The sequence below is a fragment of the Scardinius erythrophthalmus genome, assembly GCF_964197995.2.
Source record: "Scardinius erythrophthalmus genome assembly, chromosome: 15".
Taxonomy (NCBI): domain Eukaryota; kingdom Metazoa; phylum Chordata; class Actinopteri; order Cypriniformes; family Leuciscidae; genus Scardinius; species Scardinius erythrophthalmus.
The window spans coordinates 1,448,453-1,473,150 of NC_138235.1; the positions used below are offsets into that span (position 1 = coordinate 1,448,453).

Consider the following 24,698-nt stretch of genomic DNA (forward strand, 5'->3'; position numbering starts at 1 on the left):
GAAGATTAACAAAACTCTTTATTTTAATTTAATTTTCCACACATAATTTTACAAAAAGATAAATCATAATCTTATTGCATCAGTATCATGATTATTAGTAAAAAAATAAAGATTAGACTTAAGATATAAAGCTTCATAATGAGAGAAAAAAGCATTTCATTCTGTTAGAGAAATATGAATGTTATCATTGTTTGCAGAAATCCACCAGAGGGATGTTGAAGTGTGTGCTGTTGTGATCGAGGTGTGTCTAATCATTGGTTTCCGTGTGTGGGGGGGATTGCTTCATCTCCACGTCATTAGGAGCCTGATGCCTTCGGAGACACTCCACAGCGAACAGAGGAATCACCTACACACACACACACACACACACACACAGAGAGAGAGAATTACTCCACAGCGCCCTCTCCTGGCAGTCAAAGAACTGCTGCTTTTACAGAACAGTGCATGATTTACACTGGAACAACAACAAAAACATCTAGATTTTAGGGGATAAACTTAAATATCAGGACATTTTATATTGTGTTTATATTGTATACTTAAATATGTCTATAAAATAGATGATAAAATAATGAATAGGTAAATGAATAAGTTAAATCGCATAATATTATGTTTTGTTCCTGACCACTGCTCTGCCCCTTGGAAATGTTTTTGTCTCAGAATAATGAGAACATATCTCATAATTATGACTTTGTATCTCATAAGTAAAAGATACAATGTCATAATTAAGATTCATTATATCATAATACTGACTTCATAACAATGAGAACATTTCCTATAATTAAGTTCTAATAATAATGACTAATGATTTTGTTCAGTCATTGTGAGGCTGTTGAAATTCATATCTATGAGAAAATTGTGTAATTGTTATGCAGTTATGTAATTTAAGTGGTGGAAACCGGTGCCCATATGTTTTGACAGTCACTTCTAAATATTTCAGTTAAATTTCTGTCACATTTTTCTGCTGATTCTCTGTCTAATGGCACCAAATACGCCAGTACCCATGAGCCTCTGAATATGTTACTATTGGGATGACTTTGGAGATAATGGCTATATCTGCAAATAATACATTAAAATATATACATTATTATAGTATACTGTTGTCAAAGGGGGCGGCTTAATATAGAATACAGAATGTAAAGTTTGCCGATTGGCAGCTTCCTGATGGGAACGTGAAAGCACACTTATGCCGAGTTCACACTGAACGATCTTAGGCCGGTTTTCGCTCGCCGACAGGTTTTGGGAGATCGCCGACAAATGCCCGAAATCACAGGCAAATCGGTGCTCGTTCACGTGAGTGACAATCACGCAGTGTGCATTATCAAAGACGCGATCTGAGAGAATTACAATTATATCAAACAGAAACAAAGCAGAAGCATTTGCTTGACCAGCAGCAAAATTATTTATTCACCCAACTCTCTTTGCAGAACACACACTCCTTGCTCTCGTCTCCCCAACCATTCCCTCCTGCATAAGCTGTTTGTCTTTTTCTCATTTTCGCTGCAAATCAGCGCACAGACAATTTGGATCGCGATCTTCTTTCAAGTTTGGTTTGAAGATGAAAAAGGTATCAAGCACGAAGTTCTCTCATCATTCCTGATTTCTAACACACACTCACAGTGTTCGGCTGGTCTCGCTGCTGTCAGAGCAGAAGTGAAAGCTGATGGTCACCGTGTGGTTTTCCGTCGCCTCCAGTCGCGTTCATATGTAATTTATGTGAGCTTATTTTGTCCATTAGATCTAAAAAAGCCCATAGACCTTCCCCTCGGAGAGATCCGGACAGAAGTGGTTGAAAGTGGACAAATTAAAACACCAGTTACAACGGGAATGTGTCTCCCTCATCCACTTGTGATCCGACCAACCAAAACACATCTCATACCAGGTGTAAACAGAGCCTTGGTCCCTCGCCAGCCCGTCCCACACTGGTTAGTCTGAAAGTGTGTGTGGACTGTGCATACAGGGAGCCCACATAGCAACATTGTGACGGCCCAGATCCGGCCCACATCTGGCACATGTGGAAAGATGATCCGGCCCACATGCAGCGTGGAATGACGGCCCTTGGACCCTTAAACTATTAACTTTAGATTCCGTTTGGCTGCTGTAACTGAGTTATCTCTATTTAGATTTCTATTGTTGATTACATAATCACAGTGATTCTACACCATTAGATCCAGAATTTTCTAAATTATCCAAAGGATTACTTAAAAGTAGTTCTGATCAAATAAAATAAAACCTTTTGTTTAGGCAGACATAGATATCAAGAATCAGTGTATGAATCTTAACAATGGTGACAAACAGAATATTCAATTAGGAAAAGGAAAATACTAAGATGATTCAGATCCTAATTTATTCATACTGCAATGCATGATGGGAGCCATGAATGAGTTTTGATTGGTGGCACCCAGAATGCACTGCAACATGCTTTATTATTGTCACCATTGTTGAGATTCACAGGCTGATTGATGTCTGTGTTCATAAGAAAAATTAGTTTTAAAGTCTTTTGATGAGAACAACTTTTAAGAAATATTTTTGATTATAATGAAAATGCAGAAAATCATATGCTTTAGAATCACAGGCTGCTGAAATCAACAAGGTAAACCTAACTCTCTAAATGAGTTCAGGTAAAACGATGATTAAGTCAAAACATACACACACACACACATACATACAAATATATATATATATATATATTAGAGGTGGGCATAGATTAATTTTTTTAATCTAGATTAATCTAGATTAATTTTGAAATTAATCTAGATTAATCTAGATTAAAATGGCTCATTTGAATTCTGCCGAAGGCATTCAGAATATGTGTGCTACCCAAATAATGACTATAAAAGTAAGTCTTTGAGAACGGGTTTCTCAAGTCAGGTGGCGCATTAGACCAGGGGCTCATCTCCTGTTTCCAAAATGCATCACAAACTGCTTGAGAAAGCTGTTCTACTCATAGACTGTAAAGGTTACTACTGTACTGTTACCGTCCGTAGGCAACATTAGGTAGGCCTTATTATTATCAACTACTATAGGCTATCAATTAGGGATTGACGATATGGCCTAAAATCCATATTGTGATATAGGCCTACATTGCAGCCTCTTGCGATAACGATATATATTATAATAAAACCATTTTAGAACAGGTTACACAGACCCTGCTAAACAACTGCTAAATGTATTTTTTTTAAAGGGTGTATGTAGTTTTGAGAACATATATTGTGCAAAACTGTAAGTATACATAATTTTGCAGATAAATAAAATGTAAGTACACTAGCTGCAGAGACTTACAGTAAGTAGGTCTAATGTTTATTATGGCTTTGAGCTTATGAAACCCCAAATTTAAAATTAGAATATTGTCTAACTGATGTCTTTTCAGTTAAAAAGAAACACAACAACGATTCTTTAAATCGGGCGCAGACAGAGATTATGTGCTACACCACTGAGATATATTGGGAATAATACGTGCGCGCTGGTATTCAGTGATATGTTTCGTTTTGAATTTGAGGTGGTAGAACGGATTAGTCGCGTGTTAACTTACCGAACTGTTAACCCCACACACTCTGTCTATATAGTTTGCTGCTGCTCGTTGCACCGATCTTTTTCACCAGCTTTCACTTTCAGCCGTGTTTACTTAAGATGACGACAAATATGATGCGTTGCAGGCGGGTGTTCCTCGCGGCCGCGGGTAGATTGCGTCATCATTGCTTGTATTAGCCAGCTTCCAACCCAACTTGGAGAATAGATTAACGGCGATATTTTTTTTATCACGCGATAAGAGTCTCGCGTTAACGCAGCACGTTAACGCCGATAACGGCCCACCACTAATATATATATATATATATATATATATATATATATATATATATATATATATATATAAGTTATTAGATTAAGGGTCAAGAGCCCAACTAAAGCAAACACTGATCACCATAATGGTGACTTAAATGTGTGATTTTCTCCTTCAGTGATTCTGCTTGTTAACATCAGGTGTCTTCAATAATGCTCAATCATCACTCAATTAATCACTTAATTATCTCATTAACTTTAACACTGCTTCAGTGTTCATTTAACACATATTTTAACACTTTAACACTCTTGAGTGTGGAGCCAAATAAACTCTAAGGAGAGTTAATTTTAATACTGGAGTTGTTTTAGCTGTTCAGAAACTCTGTTTAAGGTGCATTGTGTAATATTTAGGAGGATCTGTTGACAGAAATGAAATATCATATACATAACTATGTTTTCAGTGGTGTATAAAGAGCTTACATAATGAACCGTTATGTTTGTATTACCTTAGAATGAGCCATTTCTATCTACCCACACCGTGGGTCATTGAAATAGACATTTTGCGCCAACATGTTTCTACAGTAGCCCTAAACGGACAAACGTGTTTAGTCACTATGTTGTTCTGCGTGCAAAGAAGCAAGCTAAAGTCAGCGAATAAAACACTGACACAATGATGAACAAGTAACAATAATATTCGCAATAACATATCGTCATACTGAATAATCAAGTAAACCTACTTTCTTAATTTATCTTTGTAAAGAAACCTCATTGCTGAACTGGCCACTCTCTGCTGTCTCAGACAACGACATCACTTCCTGTCTGCCACTGTAACTTCTGTTGGTTGCAATTAGCAACCTCACCACTAGATGCCGCTAAAATCACACAGTGCACCTTTAAGTGAAAACCACGAGAGTAAAACCAACTTTTACCTGCTTAAATTAAATGATGCAGTGGTCAATTGACATTTAATGACTTTTAAATGGCCAAGAATCAGGTTTTCTGACATTTATATTTGCCTGATTTCAACGCTGGGGAAATACATAAAGCAAAGCCTGAAATCATACACAAGCCCTAAATACAAGCTAGATCTAAATCTAGATAGACAATCTATAAGATATCACCCAGCTCTAAAAAGAAGTTAAAGCACTAAGGCATAACAAGCATATGACTTAATGTTTTATAAAAAACAGTATTTAAGTTAAAAATTGATCAATGACATTTAAAATCCAATAAAAGGAGGAATATTAGTGCTATTTGGTGGAAATCAAATGTCATGTAAATGTTTAACCACTACTAGATGTAACAGTCGTAAGCATTAACAAACATATAAATCTCAAGACATCAGCCGCAGAGTCATGTACTGTAGTTTCCATTAGTAATAGGAAGAGTATGTTTTAAGTTTTAATGCTTAACTTTCCAGATGGCAGTAGAGATGACCTGCACCAGGAATCGGTGTGTGTGTGTGTGTGTGTGTGTGTGTGTGTGTGTGTGTGTGTGTGTGGTTCAGGTATACCATATGTTATGGGGACAAATAGACACATAATCATGTTTTAAGCTTATTTTTCTTGCCCCACTGGCAGATAATTTTACTTGTTTTACGCAAAATGCACTTAATTTATATTTTTTCCCCACAGGAGACTACTTATCTTATGCCATTTTGCAAGTAATTGCATCTTGATTTAAGATTTTTTAGACATTTTGACTGGAAATAAGAAAAATAAATTAAGACAAACATTTTTTTGTAGTGTAGAATATAGAGTTTCTACAGTATAAAAATCATTGTCTATGGAATGTCCCCACAAACATTTGTAGTGTGTGTGCAAGTCTGTGTGTGTGCGTATATAAATTAGGACTACAATTTATTCAATTATGAATAACAGCATTTTGTTGTTGTGTCAGAAATGAGCTGTTTAGGCGAGATCACATGACGCTTTCACGGGCCCAGACGCACAGTAGTCAAGCTCCGCGTATTTAACCCTTAACGTTCCTTTTCAAAACTGTGCAACTCACCGAGTGGTTAGTGGTGTTCGTTGATGATTAAAAACAAATATATCGACGCAGTGTATGATTTCAATCCGTTTATTTTTCTATAGTTTATTTTCTCCATCACTTTTCGTTCCTTTTATTGTGAACTATACAGCTCTAACTCTAAATGCGACCCTAAATCCTATACTTCCTTTTTATCTACTCTTACCAGCAGCCATGTCACCCTGTAGCCCAAGACTGGTTGCCCACTGAAGCTAAGCAGGGCTGAGCCTGGTTAGTACCTGGATGGGAGACCTCCTGAGAAAACCAGGTTGCTGCTGGAAGAGGTGTTAGTGTGGCCAGCAGGGGGTGCTCACCCTGTGGTCTGTGTGGGTCCTAACGCCCCAGTGTAGTGATGGGGACACTATACTGTCAAAGAGCACCGTCCTTCGGATGAGACGTTAAACCGAGGTCCTGACTCTCTGTGGTCATTAAAAATCCCATGGCATTTCTCGTAAAGAGTAGGGGTGTAACCCCGGTGTCCTGGCCACATTCCACACATTGGCCCTTACCAATCATGGCCTCCTAATAATCCCCTTACATTGAATTGGCTCTATCACTCTCTCTCCTCTCTCCACCTATAGCTGGTGTGTGGTGAGCGCACTGGCGCCGTTGTTCTGTGGCTGCCGTCGCATCATCCCAGTGGATGCTGCACACTGGTGGTGGTTGAGGAGAGACCCCTGATATGATTGTAAAGCGTTTTGGGTGTACAGTAGTACATATAAAAGCGCTATATAAATGCCTCATTCATTCATTCTTACTCTTCCGCATCTGCCAGAATCAGACTCTGAGCTCTTAGCTAGACCTATCATCGGGCAGAGGAATGAGCAAGGGTAAATCCCCAGGCCTAGATGCATACCAGTTAAATTCTATTGAAATTGATGACAAAGGGCTGAAATCATTTCAAGATATTAAGGCTCTCTTTAATTTACCAGGAACTTCCCTTTTCATGTATCTTCGCATTAGATCATATGGAGTTCCCTGGGATTCACAATTACCTGAACATCCCTTGCAAAAGACAATTCTTCCAACTGATAATTCTGTTACTTCTGCCTCAGCTATTTACTCTTTTCTCCTCAAAAACTCATACACACCACTTTCCATACCAACTGTTTGGACTAAGGATATCAGTGAGGACATACATACTTTATTCACTGAGCTAATTTGGGAGACAATCTCATGATCCTAAAATAACCCAAATCATCAGATGATCCTCTGGAAACTTCTGCACAGACTCTACCTATCCCCTTTAAAACCTTTCTATATGCATTTGTCTCCTTCCCCGAATTGTAATTTATGTCCGCAGAGAACACTTGGTACATATTTACATTTTTTCTGGGAATGCCCTGCACTTTTTCCTCTCTGGTCTCAGCTTGCTCATGACATACTGTATCATTCCTGTTAGATAAGGATGTGGTTTTGACTCCAGAACTTTTCTTTCTAAACAACTTCTCTGAATTGGCATTGTCTCCGCAACAGAGAAACTTACTTTTAGCTGCTTTCACTGATGCAAAGACAATGTTAGTCAGTCACTGTATCCCTGAGCAGGCGTGTATGGGGCTCATCTCTGCTGGAGCCATCAACAGTTCGCATTCATGGAGCAAAGGCAAATACCTTAAAGAATTGGAGTGCAATTTCTGACATTGTTAAATCCTTTGTTTCTTCTTTTTGATGTAAAATTTATTTTAGTGTTTATGTCAATTTTCTATTTATCTATTGATCAGGTATTTTATTTTTTACCTTTTCCACTGCAATGTCTTACAATTCCTTAGCACAGAATAAGTCTACCTAATTGGTGGTGGGTGGGGGGTATGGGTTTCACTTTAATATGTTGTATATTTTTTCTTATATTGAACTGACTGCTCAATAAAAACAATTATTCACAAAAAAGAAACAAGCTGTTTACATACAAACACATTGTACTGTGTATTTTACTTTTGTATTGCAGTTGAGTTAGGGAGATTAGGCAAGCAGCTCCGCACAGAATCCAGGGAGAAACAAGAAGAACCAGATATATGTCTGCATGTTAGATCCTAGCAACAAGAAGAAACAAGACATGCTTGCAGAATCTCTAGAAAGCATCCAGCACAAAATAAAGATAGTCTGTTTAGCACTGGTGAGCAAAAACTGCTCTCGCAAATCATGCTATCTTATCACCCACCCCCAGCCCTGTTATTAAAACCTAGAAACACCCCTGGTTAAGACTGTCAATATATATATATATATTTTTTCTGATTTTTTAACAAAAAAATGTAAGGGGCTACATTTTGTTTCTAAACATGCTCGTTCATACACACACAATCATTCTGAAATTAAAATAAAATGACAAAAACAAATGAATGTCTGTATGTTGTGGCAGTGCAGAATATCTGTGCCACAACATTGTTTCTGGTTTACTTTAACTTTCACTATCCCTTTGCGTGAATGGGCTGAGTGATTCAATCAAAGGAGGGTCGTTTTTTTTGAAATATGCTGTTGGCCAATGTTGATATTTGAAATCAACCCAAACAAACACACCCCTTCTTCATTGCTCCGCCTCCAAAAACTCACAATCCAATCCTAACAGCCCTTCTCTGAGTCGGTCTCGAATCCCGATCCCCTGCAAGCGAGTCGAGTGCACTAACAAATGACCCCATACACCGCATTCTAGGAGTGTGAATCTCTGGGCACCTCACGATTCAATTCGATTACGATTCAGAGGGCTGTGATGCGATGCTAAAACGATTATCGATGCATTTTTTTTTGCGTGTGACTACTTGGTACTTTTAAAGCAACTAAATAATAAAGAGCATAAGACTTATAACTTGAAACTCATACAAAAATAGAAAAAAGGCCACAATGAAATTATGCCAGTTTTCCATATGTTAGCTTTTAACGAAGAAGGTGCCGTTTGGATTTGGCGCTCAGCCGTCATGCGTCTCTGTTATGCGCACGCCACAGACTGTCCGGGCGCTGCACTTCCGCACTTCAGACTTCCGCCTTTTGCGTTTCGTCAATATTACGTTATTATTATTATTTATTTTTTTGAAAATCGATTTTTGACATTTGTGAATCGATTCAGAATCGTCCATGTCCGCATCGCGATGCATCTAAGAATTTAACCCCCCCCCACCCCCACCCCCACCCGCATTCACTAGCAGTCGTCTGCGCGACTCACACTAGCTGTCCTCCGTTACACACGCAATCCAAGAGTGGATGTCTGTTTATCATAGCAGAAGCACAACAAAATAATGCTTTACGAAAAATAAAGTGCAGATGATGAAAAAGTGATAATGAAGCACAAAAAAATGAACGTACATTATACAATAGTCATTACAATCAAGAATTAGTTGTTAGTTGCTGCAAGACTGGAGAAACTGGAAGAACTGGAAGAGAGAGCTACTCTCTGAGAGAACAAAAGAAACTCACTCTTGTGAACACTGTAAAAATGAATACGCTATATCTACTCAATAAAATTGTGTCAACAGATTTCAAGCAATATCATGAATTAAATTTAACAAATTATAATTGAGTAATAATTAATCAAATCAATTCCTTAAAAGTTAACCATTTGAAATGAGTAAAATTTACAAAAATATTTTTTAAACAAAAATATCTGAATAACAGACAGACGTCAAAGATGAATTAAGAACTTTATTTTTTATTGCCAACATTGAAGACACCTGATGTTAACAAGCAGAATCATTGAAGGAGAAAACCGTAATTTATGTCACCATTATGGTGATCAGTGTTTGCTTTAGTTGGGCTCTTGACCCTTAAATTATTAACTTTAAATTTTGTTTGGCTGCTGTACATGAGTTATAACAGCCAGATGAACAAAGAGAAAAGGTGATCTGATGGTGTTGGTTGTGTTTTAACATAATAATTATTTCACAATCATTTGACCTGAATCACTGAACTCATATAGAGCCCAATTTCTGAGTTAGTTTTACTTTAATAATTATAGCAGCTCTGTCCTTGAAAAGCCTAAAGATGAACTTTAACCACAGATTCTTCACATAAGTGGGCGGGCAATATGCTAATGTTTCGTCTTGACATCACAACGAAGCGTCTTATGACTCGCTTGAAAAACTATTCATTTAATTGACTCAGAGTCGACTCTTACTTTTGAAAGACAATAACTTAATATATGGAGCACTTTCAGATTTAAAACTTTGCATTATGTTTTCATTCACTTAGAGCTGTTACACACTACATGAAAGGTCATTCACTTAGAGCTGTGTTACACACTACATGAAAGGTCATTTTCAAAAATCCATAATAGGGGCCTTTTAACACGGGTCCTAAAGCTCTTGCCCAGACATAACCCTTTATTTTCCAGTAATTTCTTCTGAGCTTTTCCCTTTTGTATTGTTTCTCATCTCTATTTCTGCCGTCTTTCTTCAGTTCAAATCTCCCTCTTGCTCATTCTCTCTCCTCCACCGTCATACGCTCCCTAATGCTGATTGGCTGACACGTTTGCTGTTGTGTCGGTCGACTAACTTCCAGACAGCATATTTCAAATACTACTGCAAACGTGGATTAGCGTGACGCGTTTTCTGCACGGATTCCAAACACAAGTTGAACTACTGAAGTGTTGAACTTTTTTTATTGCTTGTTTTTTTCTCTCCATTTCTTTTCTCCTTTTCAAATAAGTTTTTCTTATTGAACATGATATATAATTATAGAATAAATCTCCCTTGTGAGCTGACCTTGCAAGTTTTTCTTGCTATCCCAAAATTAATTAATTAATTAATCCTGTCTGGCGCCTGAAGATTTCTTTAAAATAATTGATTTATGTTAGGGCAGCCTCCACTGTTACAATGTGTTCGTAAAGTAAAAGTTAAAAGACCAAATAGTCTAAATTTGAAAAAGGAAAGAGGGTTTGGAAAAGAAAAGGTCCACGTTTCACTTTGCTGCCACCTAATGATGATCCACTGCAGCATGAAAAGAAGATTCAAGCATCATAATCAGCATAATTTTTTTCATATGAAAGAAAAAGTTTAAGCTAGTAAAATGTATATATTTTGTTTAAAATATTGAAATATAAAATATATATTTTGAATTGTAATATTGATGTTGTTTTGGTGTTAGAAAAAGAAAATGTAGGTTTCATAAATTTAGACTGTTTTGTGCAGTCGTGAGTTATGTTTCGATTTTCAATTTAATTAAATCCATTGAAGTCAATATGGATGTTCATATATTTAATATACTGATACAAAAATACATTCTCATGAATATTGATGAGCTTGACATAAAATCAGTCATAATCAATAAATTCCATTTCTTATGTTATTTGTATCAGTATTTATTTATTAATCCTTATTATTTTCAAATACAGTTTCTAAATATTATTTACATATAAAATTCCTATTATGTTATTCATGATTAAGCAGTATCTTATTTAATGGAAACTTTTTTTTACAGTTAGTTATGTTAGTTACTGTTAGTTAATGAGGCAAAAGAAGTTAGAATCAAGGATAAACTGAAATTCACAGCATTTCAACACAACTTCTGCTCACATTTGGCGGAGGACACATGATACTTATGATAATAAGTCATAAGCTAATCATTTACTCACCCTCGTGTGAAAATGTAGTTTACTAATTTTAATATACGTATCATAGAGTAGAAGCTCAAACATGTGTCACATGATGCAGGAAAAGCAATGGTTTGTTCTAGCTTGCTTGTTTACTAAATGTAATGTGCTCATATGTGAATAAAAGCCTAAATTAAATCTGTGTGATCGTATCACTGTCACAGCTGGAGGCTGTAATGATCTCACCACGATGGATAATAAATAGAAAGTCATTAATAATCAACTCACAAAGGAAACATGCAGGAGATTACCAGGAATAAAGTATAACACAACCTCAAAGACGACACGGATCAATGAACAGAGGAAACTCAGGTTATTAATACACAGAGATAACAAGGTGACTAAATGAACAACAGGTGAACAAAATCAATCAGAAACCATAGAAACTGACTATAAACAGAACTCAGGAAAAGCAGCACAGGGAACAGAATGAACATGAACAAGGCCGTCTCTTCACAAGACTTGGATTAAACCGCTTGATTCATTTTACAATGCCTTTATGACCTTTTTGATCTTCTAAGTTTTGGTTACATGGAATTTCAATGGAGGGACAAAAACCTTGAAAAAGCATCAACCTTAAGGGTTTGGAATTATATGAGGGTGTGTAAATGATGACACAATTTTCATTTTTGGCATTAAGTATTTCCCCTTAATTGCAGAAGTGTTCCGTTAAGTTCAGCTATGCACTGACTATTTCATTCTAAACAAAACAAAGGGACCAAAACAGGTCCTTTATGTCCTTTATGAATGCAATGATCTCCTTCTGTCTTCTTTACCACTTCATGAACTACATTGCCATAACCATTTGCCTGGACTCATCATGTTCTGGTTACTGCCACATGTTTGTTAGGGGTGTGACGAGACACTTATCTCATTAGAACGAGACCAGATTTTTGCGCAATATTTGTTAGAAATCCTAAATGACAAAATTCATGACTGGAAAAAGAGCCTGCAGGTGCATTTTGAAATGTTTTAGCTGATCATCTTGTAATGAATGTAATTTCAGTTTGACTTTATGAGAATTATCAAATGCATTGAAAGACAACAATATACAAGCACTGTAAAAGGTTTTGCCACAAACTCGACTGACTGGCTTCTCTCAAGTATGATTTCACATGAGTCTCTTCAGACCTGTGGTAGATGTATTATACTCTATTACTGTACATGAATTATGAGCTTCCAGAACTACTGATTGAGGCTGTGTGGGACCTCCTAATGGAACTATTTTCCACAAATTTAACAGAAATAAAAACAGTATAAATAACAAAAATAAGTAACAGTTTTTTCTTAGTCTTACTAAGTGCAAACAATAAGTGCAACCATGATTATAGTACTCTCTCAGTAAGTGCAAACAGAGACCAGAGCAACAACTACACAGTCCAGAGACAGTTTTGATACAGGGACACTATAGGTTGTTTTCACATGACGTCACGCTGCTGCATTGCGAGAGCGCGAAACTCAGATGGAGGGCAGGAAGTAAAATAGCTGAATCTGCTGTCTGAAAAAATGCCAGTGTATTGTGTAGTTTACGGCTGCTGAGTCTGTTAATGCCCGAGTCCGCAACGATCACTTCGTCGGAGGTATGTTAGCTAGCCAACGTGTTTTTTGTGTCTGTGTTTATATAGCATTAGGTTGTCGTTAAATGCTCATTTACCTCGTTTACACTGTCAGTGAAATGTGATCCAATTCCGATTTTTTGCTCTTATGTGAGACAGATCGGATGTGTTTTATGACAGTGTAAACAGGGAAAAAAAAAACGCATGCATTCGGATATTTCGAGATTGGTTTCAGGCCTCATTCATATGTGGAAATAAATCGGATATTTGCCAATGCGACTGTCATGTAAACAGGCAGATCGCGAGGCATTACGTTAGACAATGTCTCCGCGGTTAAAGCCAATATTTAAACACAATATGCTCCCACCAGTCCTGAGATCTCTTTCACACATAATAACTGAAGCATATGTGCAATGATGGCACTTTTCGTCCTCCTTCGCCTCATAATCATGATGATGTTTGGCGAACTTCGCATATATCGCAGAGCATCCAGCATATTTCGCGTCCGCCCATCTGTGCAAGAGAATTTAACCGTTTAAGCATGCGCGATGTTTCAGATAGTATGGCAAGTGTAAACACATGAATCGGATATGAGTTAACGTTAGAGTTGAAAGAATGTGTAAACGGACGGTCAAAAAAATCGGATAAATGTACAATACGGACACTCCGCAACAGTTTCCTCCATAAAAGTATTCTCCATGTTTACTTCCTGCCCTCCATCTGAGATCGCCCCGCCTTCGCGCGTCATAATAATCACGTGACTGAAACCCAGCTATTGTATGCAGCCTTATTTGTGCACATCAGGGAGCTCGTGTTTTACTTCCACTTTCAAATTTGCGATCGCATGGACTCTGTGTATCGGGAGTGGCGGTGTTGAGCGCATTCTACAAGATAAGGCATTAATCAGACGCTCAGGCTCTGATGCTCAACGAATCCTCCGCCATCGTCACATGATCAGTGAGTTCCTGCTGCACTGTGTCTGTGTGCGACTGCAACTCGTTCTGGACAAGCAGAGCAGACGTTTACAACAGTTTACAATGGTTTTTATTTTTATAAACACAGCAAAATGACAGTGGTGTTATGTGAATGTAGCGGTGGCATATTCTATGCTAATTTACGTCATGGCGATATCGTGAGACAGCTCGTCACACTGTTTGCCTATTTAAACCCTGTGTGTTCATTCACTCGTTGTGAAGTCTTGTTGGTGTAACACTGCATTTATGAGCGCTACTTCTGGTTTCTGTGTCATGGTTTTGATCTTCTGCCTAGTTTGCCCGTGCCTTGGACTTTTGTTATTATCTGGATGGTTTACTCTGTGGTTTTGACCATATGCCTGTTTTATGGATTATGATTATGGATTACACTCCATAAAGCTGCATTTGTCTCTGCGCAGCACATAACAAATGGTTACATTGATAATGATGATTATTTTGCTAAAAATTATAATTACAAATGAACAACATGCATATAAATCCAAGGACCGTGACGTCACCCGGCATGGCGCAGCCGGGCCCCACCCTGGAGCCAGGCCCGGGGTTGGGGCTCGTATGCGAGCGCCTGGTGGTCGGGCCTCCCCTCATGGGGTCCGGCCGGGCTCAGCCCGAAGGAGCGACGTGGGGCCAACCTCCCGTGGGCCCACCACCTGCAGGAGGGACCGTAAGGGGCCGGTGCTAAGTGGATCGGGCGGCAGTCGAAGGCGGGGGCCTAGACAACCCGATCCCTGGACGCAGAATCTAGCTCTAGGGACATGGAACGTCACCTCTCTGGCAGGGGAAGGAGCCTGAGATTGTGCGTGAGGTTCAGAGATTCCGACTAGAGATAGTTGGGATCACCTCTACGCACGGCTTGGGCTCTGGAACCACACTCCTCGAGAGAGGAAGGACTCTTCACCACTTTGGAGTTGCCCATGGTGAGAGGCGGCGGGCTGGTGTGGGTTTGCTTATAGCCCCCCAGCTCAGCCGCCATGTGTTGGAGCTCACCCCGGTGAACGAGAGGGTCGCTTCCCTGCGCCTTCAGGTCGGGGATAGGTCTCTCACTGTCGTTTGTGCTTACGGGCCGAACGGCAGTGCAGAGTACCCGGCCTTCTTGGAGTCTCTGGGAGGGGTGCTGGAAAGTGCTCCAACTGGGGACTCCGTCATTCTACTGGGAGACTTCAACGCCCACGTGGGCAGTGACAGTGACACCTGGAGGGGCGTGATTGGGAGGAACGGCCCCCTGATCTGAACCCGAGTGGTGTTCTGTTATTGGACTTCTGTGCTAGTTACAGCTTGTCCATAATGAACACCATGTTCAAGCATAAGGGTGTCCATCAGTGCACATGGCACCAGGACACCCTAGGCCGGAGGTCGATGATCGACTTTGTGGTCCTTTCATCCGACCTCCGGCCGTATGTCTTGGACACTCGGGTGCAGAGAGTGGCGGAGCTAGATGTCAACTGATCACCACCTGGTGGTGAGTTGGATCTGATGGCGGGAGAGGAAGCTGGACAGACTCGGCAGACCCAAACATACTGTGAGGGTCTGTTGGGAACATTTGGCCGAATCTCCTGTCAGAGAGATCTTCAACTCCCACCTCCGACAGAGCTTCGACCAGATCCCGAGGGAGTCTGGAGATATTGAGTCCGAGTGGACCATGTTCTCCACCTCCATTGTCAACGCGGCCACTCAGAGCTGTGGCTGTAAGGTCTCTGGTGCCTGTCGAGGCGGCGATCCCCAAACCCGGTGGTGGACACCGGAAGTAAGGGATGCCGTCAAGCTGAAGAAGGAGTCCTATCGGGCCTGGTTGGCTTGTGGGACTCCTGAGGCAGCTGACGGGTACCGACGGGCCAAGCGGACTGCAGCCCAGGTGGTTGTGGAGGCAAAAACTCGGGCCTGGGAGGAGTTTGGTGAGGCCATGGAGAAGGACTATCGGTCGGCCTCGAAGAGATTCTGGAAACCGTCCGACGCCTCAGGAGGGGGAAGCAGTGCCCTACCAACGCTGTTTACAGTGGAGGTGGGCAGCTGTTGACCTCGACTGGGGATATCATTGGACGGTGGAAGGAATACTTCAAGGATCTCCTCAATCCTGCCGTCACGTCTTCCATTGAGGAAGCAGAGGCTGAGGGCTCGGAGGCGGACTCGTCCATCACCCGAGCTGAAGTCACCGAGGTAGTCAAGAAACTCCTCGGTGGCAAGGCACCGGGGGTGGATGAGATCCGCCCTGAGTACCTCAAGTCTCTGGATGTTGTGGGGCTGTCTTGGCTGACACGCCTCTGCAGCATCGCGTGGCGGTCGGGGACAGTGCCTTTGGACTGGCAGACCGGGGTGGTGGTCCCTCTTTTTAAGAAGGGGGACCGGAAGGTGTGCTCAAACTATAGGGGGATCACACTTCTCAGCCTCCCCGGGAAAGTCTATGCCAGGGTACTGGAGAGGAGAATACGGCCAATGGTAGAACCTCGGATTCAGGAGGAACAGTGTGGTTTTCGTCCCAGACGTGGAACACTGGACCAGCTCTATACCCTCTCCAGGTGCTGGAGGGTTCATGGGAGTTTGCCCAACCAATCCACATGTGCTTTGTGGATTTGGAGAAGGCATTCGACTGTGTCCCTCACGGCATCTTGTGGAGGGTGCTCTGGGAGTATGGCCCTTTGCTAGGGGCTATCCGGTCCCTGTATGACCAGAGCAGGAGCTTGGTTCGCATTGCCGGCAGTAAGTCAGACTTGTTCCTGGTGCATGTTGGCAGGGCTGCCCTTTGTCGCCGGTTCTGTTCATAATTTTTATGGACAAAATTTCTAGGTGCAGCCAGGGGCCGGAGGGGGTCGGGTTTGGGGACCACGCGATTTCATCTCTACTCTTTGCGGATGATGTTGTCATGTTGGCCCCATCAGACCAGGACCTCCAGCATGCACTGGGACGCTTTGCAGCAGAGTGTGAAGCGGCTGGGATGAGAATCAGCACCTCCAAATCCGAGGCCATGGTTCTCAGTCGGAAAAGGGTGGTTTGCCCGCTTCAGGTTGGTGGAGAGTTCCTGCCTCAAGTGGAGGAGTTCAAGTATCTTGGGGTCTTGTTCACGAGTGAGGGAAGGATGGAACGGGAGATTGACAGACGGATCGTGCAGCTTCTGCAGTAATGCGGTCGCTGTACCGGTCTGTCATGGTGAAGAAGGAGCTGAGCCGCAAGGCGAAGGAGCTGAGCCGCAAGGCGAAGCTCTCGATTTACTGGTCAATCTACGTTCCTACCCTCACCTATGGTCATGAGCTGTGGGTCATGACCGAAAGGACAAGATCCCGGATACAAACGGCCGAAATGAGCTTTCTCCGCAGGGTGGCTGGGCGATCCCTTAGAGATCCCTTAGCTCGGTCACTCGGGAGGAGCTCAGAGTAGAGCCGCTGCTCCTCCACATCGAGAGGGGTCAGTTGAGGTGGCTCGGGCATCTTTTCCGGATGCCTCCTGGACGCCTTCCCGGGAAGGTGTTCCGGGCATGTCCCACCGGGAGGAGACCCCGGGGAAGACCTAGGACACGCTGGAGGGACTATGTCTCCCGGCTGGCCTGGGAACGCCTCGGTGTCCCCCCGGAAGAGCTGGAAGAAGTGTCTAGGGAGAGGGAAGTCTGGGCATCCCTGCTTAGACTGCTGCCCCCGCGACCCGGCCCCAGATAAGCGGAAGAAGATGGATGGATGGATGGATGGATGGATGGATGGATTGATGGATAATTACAATGATTGTTGTCAATTGAGAAATTTATTTTTACATTTCATCAGAATTATTGCACTTTCACCTATAAGCATAAATCAAGAGAATGTCAATCTATATGGATGGTTTATTGACTTCATATTTGTTATATATATTTAACCCTCTGAGGTCTGAGCTGTTTTCTGGGCCCTGGAGGTGTTCTGACATGCTCTGACATTTGTGGTTATTTCTGTTACTTGTGACATTTTCATGGCTAAAGTCTAATTACACTGTATTCAGCACAAACTCTGCTACAATAATATATCAGCAGCATGTATGTAAAAGTTTGTAGTTTTGAGATAATGACATTTATGCGTGGTTTGTGAAAATACAAAAATAAATTCTCACTGAAATAAGGTCATGAAACCCATACTGATTATTTCTTCACAAGACTTTTGAAAATTGTATCACGTAGCCTAGAATATTTGCTGCAAAACTATGTGAAAATCACCCTGACGGCTCATTCAGAGAAGACAATATATTGATTTAAAAATTTTACGACGTGTTTTGTGTTAGAAAGCAATATGCGAAGGGGCGGATCACCTCATTAATATGAAAGCTTTCCACACCTGAGAAAGACAAAGAACCTCCCTAATGGCCCTATTAGGAGCTTATCAGGGCCCATCATTCTGACCAACCTTGCACAAAGAATGAGGAGATTTAAAAAAGAATGGCTTTTAAAATTGTTTGGATTTATTTACAACACAACATAATCCAAAGATACACAACAAAAAAGCACTTATTGAAGAAAGAGACCTTTGTGCCATTCCTAAAAACATTGTACATACCTTTCATTTTCTAAGGTGTTTGATTTTCACTTTACCATGTTCATGTACAGAGACATGTACTGTGAATGTTGAAGTCAGCAGGACTCAGTGGCATCTGGGCCCTGAAAAAAAAAAAGTGAACATACTGATATCAAGAGAAAGGCCTGCACGATTTTGGGAATACATTTTAGATTTTTCTTGTTAAAATTGCTTTTTAAAATTCACAGAATACACACACACACTCACACAAATGTTTCCAACAATATATAATGAACACCAGGTTTGTTGTGCCTTGTAGGTATAGGCTATGCGCAGTGCTGCATAAAATAATAACAATATAGCAGCCTATATATATTTTCAAAAAGATTTCAGTAACAACTAAGCTAGAGAAAAATATATTGATTATCATGTTACTTCAAATGTTTCCATTCGTTATGATGATATGAAATGAGATAATAGTAAAAACATGAAGCCGTTTGGAGCGTTTTGCTTTTCCAAAATATGATACATTCAAACGCGATCGCGATCAAAAATATGATACATTAAAACGCGATCGCGATAAAAAATATGATACATTAAAACGCGATCGCGATCAAAAATATGATACATTAAAACGCGATTGCGATCAAATATAAAACATTATGGTTAGGCCTACCATATACATAGCCTATCTACGTTTGAGCAGATATCCACAAACACAGTAACAGTAAACACGGGTCTAAATATTATAATATTCACCATATATCTAGCAACAGTTCAACTGCAATGTGAAATTTATGCAACAATAGCAAACTAATATGTAAGAATTTCTTACCTTACATCTTTCTTGTCTTCAAATATCGTTCTTCTTCTTCTGATGTAAATCCAATGTAAGCTCAGGCACGTCTTTCAAACTCGACGAAAAGTGAAGTGAAGTGTTTTGTTGTTGAGGTAATGAGGGCGATCGCGTTCCATGTGGAGATTTGCATGTGAATATCTTTTGCGCGAGTGGGCGTGGCCGAATTAAAAATAATTAGGAAGCGTTTGAGAAGCTGGAAATCTTGTTGGTTTTATACAAATTACTTAAACAGAGAATATTTGTTTTCGTTTTGAATCCGATCATTTAAAAGTACACACTTAAATGTTTATAAAGGTGTATGGCTCATAAATGTGTGACAAGTATTCGCTGAGTTTTGTTTCAGTTTATAGACGTGCTCAAGAAAAAAAAGTTCACCGCGACGGAGAGGCAGAACGCACACACTGTTTATTTTCTTTATTTTACAAAAGCACAATGTTTTGATTTGATTGGAAGTGGACACATACAAAAGTAGAAATACCACAGATTCTTTTTTTATATTTATTTTTTCTGTATGACCATAAATGACGGAGAAATTTAAGTTTATAGTGCTACAATGTGGAGAAAATCCAGCAAAACGCGCCGGCGCGTTTGTCGACCTCAGAGGGTTAAAAAAAGAAGCAAATTACAAACAATAGGACAAACACGATAGAGATAAAAACTAAATATACTAAGTTTTTCTGGTACAGTAGGTTTATTTAACATGTATACATTTATGTAACATCTTTTGTGGTTTGATGAACATTAATGACACAGATGGGTATTTTAGGCTGCTGTCACTTTAAGGCAGAATGCTAGGATCTAACATACCGACACATATCTGTTTTTCACCGAGCTGTTTACATTTCAGCCTTCACCGGCTGTATTTACGTGAGATTCTCCACATGACGGACATTTGGACAACTGTGACTGTATTTGACCATTCAGGACCAAAGAGAACTGAATTGGCTTCAGAAGAACGCTTCTTGTACGCGTCATTCAGCGTCATTCATCACTTAATAACTTGATAAACTCTTTTTTAAGATCCTCGTTAAATGTACACATACACGATCTTTTGACATCTTCGCATCTGAATTGATCTCCGCACTCTCTAATATCCCGCCTTCACTAATTGCAAGTTAACCGATGTTTCTCCAAAATATACCATGACGAGATTGGCTACCTTTGATTAGGCTATTCTTGCGTGACAGAAGACTGCTACTCTCTTTTATGAACATTTAGTCAAGACAATTTAGGAAAGAAGAAATACGGGACAAAACATAATTTCATAATAGGTCGGGACACTAAAAATATAAAAATAGAGCTGAAATACGGGACTGTCCCGGGGACAACGGGACGTCTGGTCACCCTACTCAATGGAAATCACTGAACTTCAACATACGTGTGTTTTTGTCTGTGGTATCAGATCATCCACTGCATTATATTATAAGCATTATATTATATAGATTACTTACAGATTGTGGTCTGTTACTGATTCCAAATTACATGACAAAAAGTAGTTAGTAACGTGATTCATTATATTCCACATTCTAGGTAATATACAGTAATTGGACTACTCTTTGATTACTTTTAGGTTACTTTTGTAACGTGCCATCAGTTAGAATTGAATAGGATAATATTGTACCATATTGATATAAAAATTCAAAGAGAAAGAAAATATATTCCTTTCTTAGTTTTCAACAACATGAAGTGCGCTAAACATTAAATGATGTCAGGGTTTCCCAGAATGGGATTCATGAAGGAACTGCAGGGGGTTTGTGAGTTTAATGAAAGAGAATTTCTTTATTTTTATGAAAATGTGTTTGAAAGACAAAAGTCTTCTAAAGACATATGACATATGTTAAATGACTTACTGAATGTGTTTTTCAGGAGTTGATTCGATAGGCAGTGTTGCAATGTTGAGAAAACACTGTGAAATGGTTTCTGTAAATCCAGTGGTCAAATGCTTTGTGGCCTCTCAATTATAAAATAAATGTATTACATTTTCAATACATAAGCAATATAGCTTTTAGAAAGGAAAATCTAAGACATGAAAAAGAAGAATAAGTGAGAATCAATAAATTATAAATGGCAAGTAAATGCAGTAACAGTTCTTCCCTTGTTTACACTGCACATGTCTGTGGCGCACTACAGCGGCGACAAGGTTTTGTCCCATCCTCCAACTCTTCAGAAGAGATGCCTCACGAAGATGGCGAGGCCGAAGATGGCGAGGCCATGAGATTTGCATGTCTGACTTTGTTTTTCTTGATCTTTGGGGTTCTACCATGGTTAGGTTGGCTAAGTGGTTATGTTTTGTCTGGTTTAATTGTGTTTATTTTTGTGTTTATTGCTATGTCCTACAGACAAAGTCCAGTTATGAATGAAAAGGATAAAATATCTGATTGTTTTAATCTTTTAAAATACCTCTTTAATTATCTTGTATCTATATTTCACATACAGCCTGTGAGCAGGAGGAGAACACTGGCTTTTGGACGCTGCGTCTTTAGCGAATCGAGCGCGGAGAGCTTCTGAAATGGCTGGTACAAACACAAGCGTTGACTAGAGTGGCCGCGATCAGCTCCGGTGGCCGTGTCGGAGACGTGTGAAACAGTCAATACTGCAGTACAGGTGTTTCTGAAACACACGCCACTCGCCTCTTCAGGACTAATGCCAGGGAATACTCACTTGTGCAGTGATGAGCTTCTTGGTCTTGGGTTGGCTGGGGTCAGGGAACTCCTCTCCGAAGCACAGGTCCACTGTGTGCCGAGGCTCGGGACCGGAGCCCTGCTGGTAGTTCTGGAGCTCTGAAAGAAAACAGGGATCAGTGTGAGGACATGCTGAAGAAAGTCCATAAAAAGGACTGTTTTCCCAGGCTAAGCCCTTCCTCTTCTTCACCTTGTATGAAGACGGTCACGTCCAGGAGTTTACAGGTTCGCTCTCGCTCCAGCTTGTTTGGTTTCTGTCTGTGCACTGCCAGCGGGCCGTCCCAGTACACGCGGCCCTGGCAGAAGCGCTTGATGAACACGCCGTCCGGAGCCACCCACACCAGCACCCCTTTCTCCAGGTGGGGCAGGAGGCGGCTCATGGCGTCAGTGATGCCCGGGGGCAGGCGCACGATGTCTGGACGGGGGAAGAACACCTTCTGGGCTTCACACGGCCCGTAGATGCGCTCGTTCCCCACCGGTGCACAGCCTTGCAGGATGAAGCAGCCGTCCGGAGACGCAGTCACGAGGTTCTGCACCAGTTTACCATGATAGAACAAGCGCACCTCCAGACGACAGTCTACGAACACACACACACCAATACATCTGACACGTGTCCCAGTACTTTACACTGTACATCAACAATACCATAAAATATCTATACCATTTAAGTGAGTCAAGTTTTTTCTCTCAACGAGTGATTAATATTCACAATCATAATGATGCCAAGCTTCAAGTTAGTACACCAGCAGTTCAAGTCAGGTTCGACTCCCAAATTCTCGGACAAGAAACATAATTCCCCCTAGCAGCACCGATACCATCGTCTCTCTTTCGTGTCGGCATGTTTGAAAGCTGTGTAAGGAAGAGCTCCTGTGCTCCTACTGGCTAATGTCACGGATGTGACGAACCCGTCATGGAGGACCGGGAAAACGTTAAACATGCTAGTGTTTCTGTCAGGACGCCGTGAAGCATCGCAGACGCGCCGTCAGTTGTCGTCTACTATGACACACTATACGAGACCAAATTCTGGCGTCCCGACACACGTTGTTGTTTATGAATCACCACGACACCCTACGTCAAACTGAACGTACCAAAAACGGGCTGATATCGTGTAGTCTGAACCTGGCATTAAAGAAACTAAAGAGACATTCAAATATGAAATGTTGAAAAACTCTCTCACCAGATATGGGGACGTGAGATGGATATACTGGAAGAGATGAAAGATTGGAGTTAATGCCTGTACTGGGACACGCAAATGACCTGCCATTCACTGCACACACACACACACGCACACACACACACACACACACACACACACAATGTAAGTGAAAATGAAACCTTTTGTCGTTAGTTATTTAATTCTGAAACTAAAACACTGACCACTCCATCCAGCACCTTTGTTTGAGTCACCAAGCGGACTGTCCTCCTGGATGTGAAAACAAAATGTTATTGTCATGTCACACAGCTCTGGAATCTGTCCAGTAGGAGGCAGACAAATCTCAAATCTAATCCCGGTTTGCAGTCAGTGCAGTGAGAGAGGGGATTTCCACAGGAGTTTCATTATACCTGATGTGTGTCTCTCAAGGCTTTGCTGCAGTCGCTGTCATGTGATATCACTAGACTTCCAGCAGGTTCTGGAGGACAGAAGAAGAAGCTTACAGAGAGTTTTGAATATGATTATGCAGACATTTATTTATATTTAGATAAATGAGGAAGTGAGATTTGGGTGTAAGGTTTGAGGAACTCAAGTGCAGATCTTTTATAATACCTATCAGTCTTCCTGTGTCGTCCAGGATCCGGTAGACCTTGTACGGCTCCGAGATGTCCAGCTGACTGCGCTCGGGAACCTCCTGGAAGTCTGTGCTCTTGTTCAGGGCACAGCGGAGGCGCGTTTTCCACGTAGAGGGGTCTGCTTTGTCCCTGCCCTCCTGAAATTTACCCTTGTACATGGCCCACGCCTACGACAAAGAGTGTGTTAAATCATGTAAACAGCGTTTTATTTTATTTTATTTTTATTCTGTACTAAACAGGATTTAAATGGGAAAATAAATTAAATTAAAGTTGGAATGATACAAATTAAAAGCTATGTGCTGATATAAATGAAATAAATGACGTTATAAGTTTTGTTCGTTTGGTCAGACATCTTAATTGTAGTAAGTATGTTATGGTAATAAATGTGTGTGTGTGTGTGTGTGTGTGTGTGTGTGTGTGTGTGTGTGTGTGTGTGTGTGTGTGTGTGTGTGTGTGTGTGTGCGTGCGTGTGTGCGTGCGTGTGTTTACCTTGAAGAGCGCCGCGTCCTGGTTCTGTCTGTAGTCCTGTTTGGCGGCGTGTTTCCAGGGAATTCTGAACATGGTTTTCTCCTGATTCTCCCAGCTCAGTCCAGGGTAATTCCCGCTGTCTATCTGCGCTATGAGCCATTCTCTCAGTCGCATGTGCCTCGACCTGTCTTCCATCAATCTAAAACACAACACCATCAAATCATCTGTAGCTTCAGTCACATCTCCTAACAGCAGTTCTGCAGTAACACACCAGAACACTTCAAACACGCTATAAAACTTCAAACAAGCTATAAAACGTGTGCTAAGGTCATAAAGAAAATGAAAATTTCGATAAACTCACAGAGGAATAATTTCATGAATTCAGACATGTGAGTGCGCTATAAAAGTGAAAGTAAAAGTATGAAGTGAAACACTTTCGGTTTCCCATCTAGTGAATGCGGCCCAGTGAACAATGACATGTTCTCGTAGGACGAGACGAACTGTCACATGC

General features: G+C 40.9%; 1 protein-coding gene across 7 annotated transcripts; it reads right to left on the reverse strand.

Moving 5' to 3' along the window:
• Positions 1–24,698, reverse strand: irf10 (interferon regulatory factor 10). Of its 7 annotated transcripts, none has more exons than XM_081385678.1 (9): positions 24,549–24,698; positions 24,209–24,386; positions 23,697–23,886; positions 23,495–23,562; positions 23,324–23,354; positions 23,109–23,198; positions 22,122–22,508; positions 21,912–22,030; positions 1–346 (listed from the first exon to the last, which is right to left on the reverse strand). In XM_081385678.1, the coding sequence occupies exons 2-9, from the start codon at positions 24,380–24,382 to the stop codon at positions 248–250; spliced, it is 1,158 nt and encodes a 385-aa protein (XP_081241804.1). In that variant the 5' UTR covers positions 24,383–24,386; positions 24,549–24,698; the 3' UTR covers positions 1–247. The 7 variants fall into 7 exon arrangements, with proteins under 7 accessions (XP_081241804.1, XP_081241802.1, XP_081241806.1 ...); XM_081385676.1 differs by having other exon boundaries at positions 23,309–23,354; positions 24,549–24,637; XM_081385682.1 differs by lacking the exon at positions 1–346 and adding an exon at positions 18,318–18,534 and having other exon boundaries at positions 24,549–24,637.

What these genes read in the sequence shown, in the direction of transcription:
- irf10 (XM_081385677.1), bottom strand. Translation starts at nt 24,403, where the DNA reads ATGGTGTTGTGTTTTAGATTGATGGAAGACAGGTCGAGGCACATGCGA. An exon ending in CGACACAGGAAGACTGATAG is followed by an intron (nt 23,563 to 23,696) that starts GTATTATAAAAG and finishes TCTGTCCTCCAG; the next exon opens with AACCTGCTGGAAGTCTAGTG. An exon ending in CCTTGAGAGACACACATCAG is followed by an intron (nt 23,355 to 23,494) that starts GTATAATGAAAC and finishes TTTCACATCCAG; the next exon opens with GAGGACAGTCCGCTTGGTGA.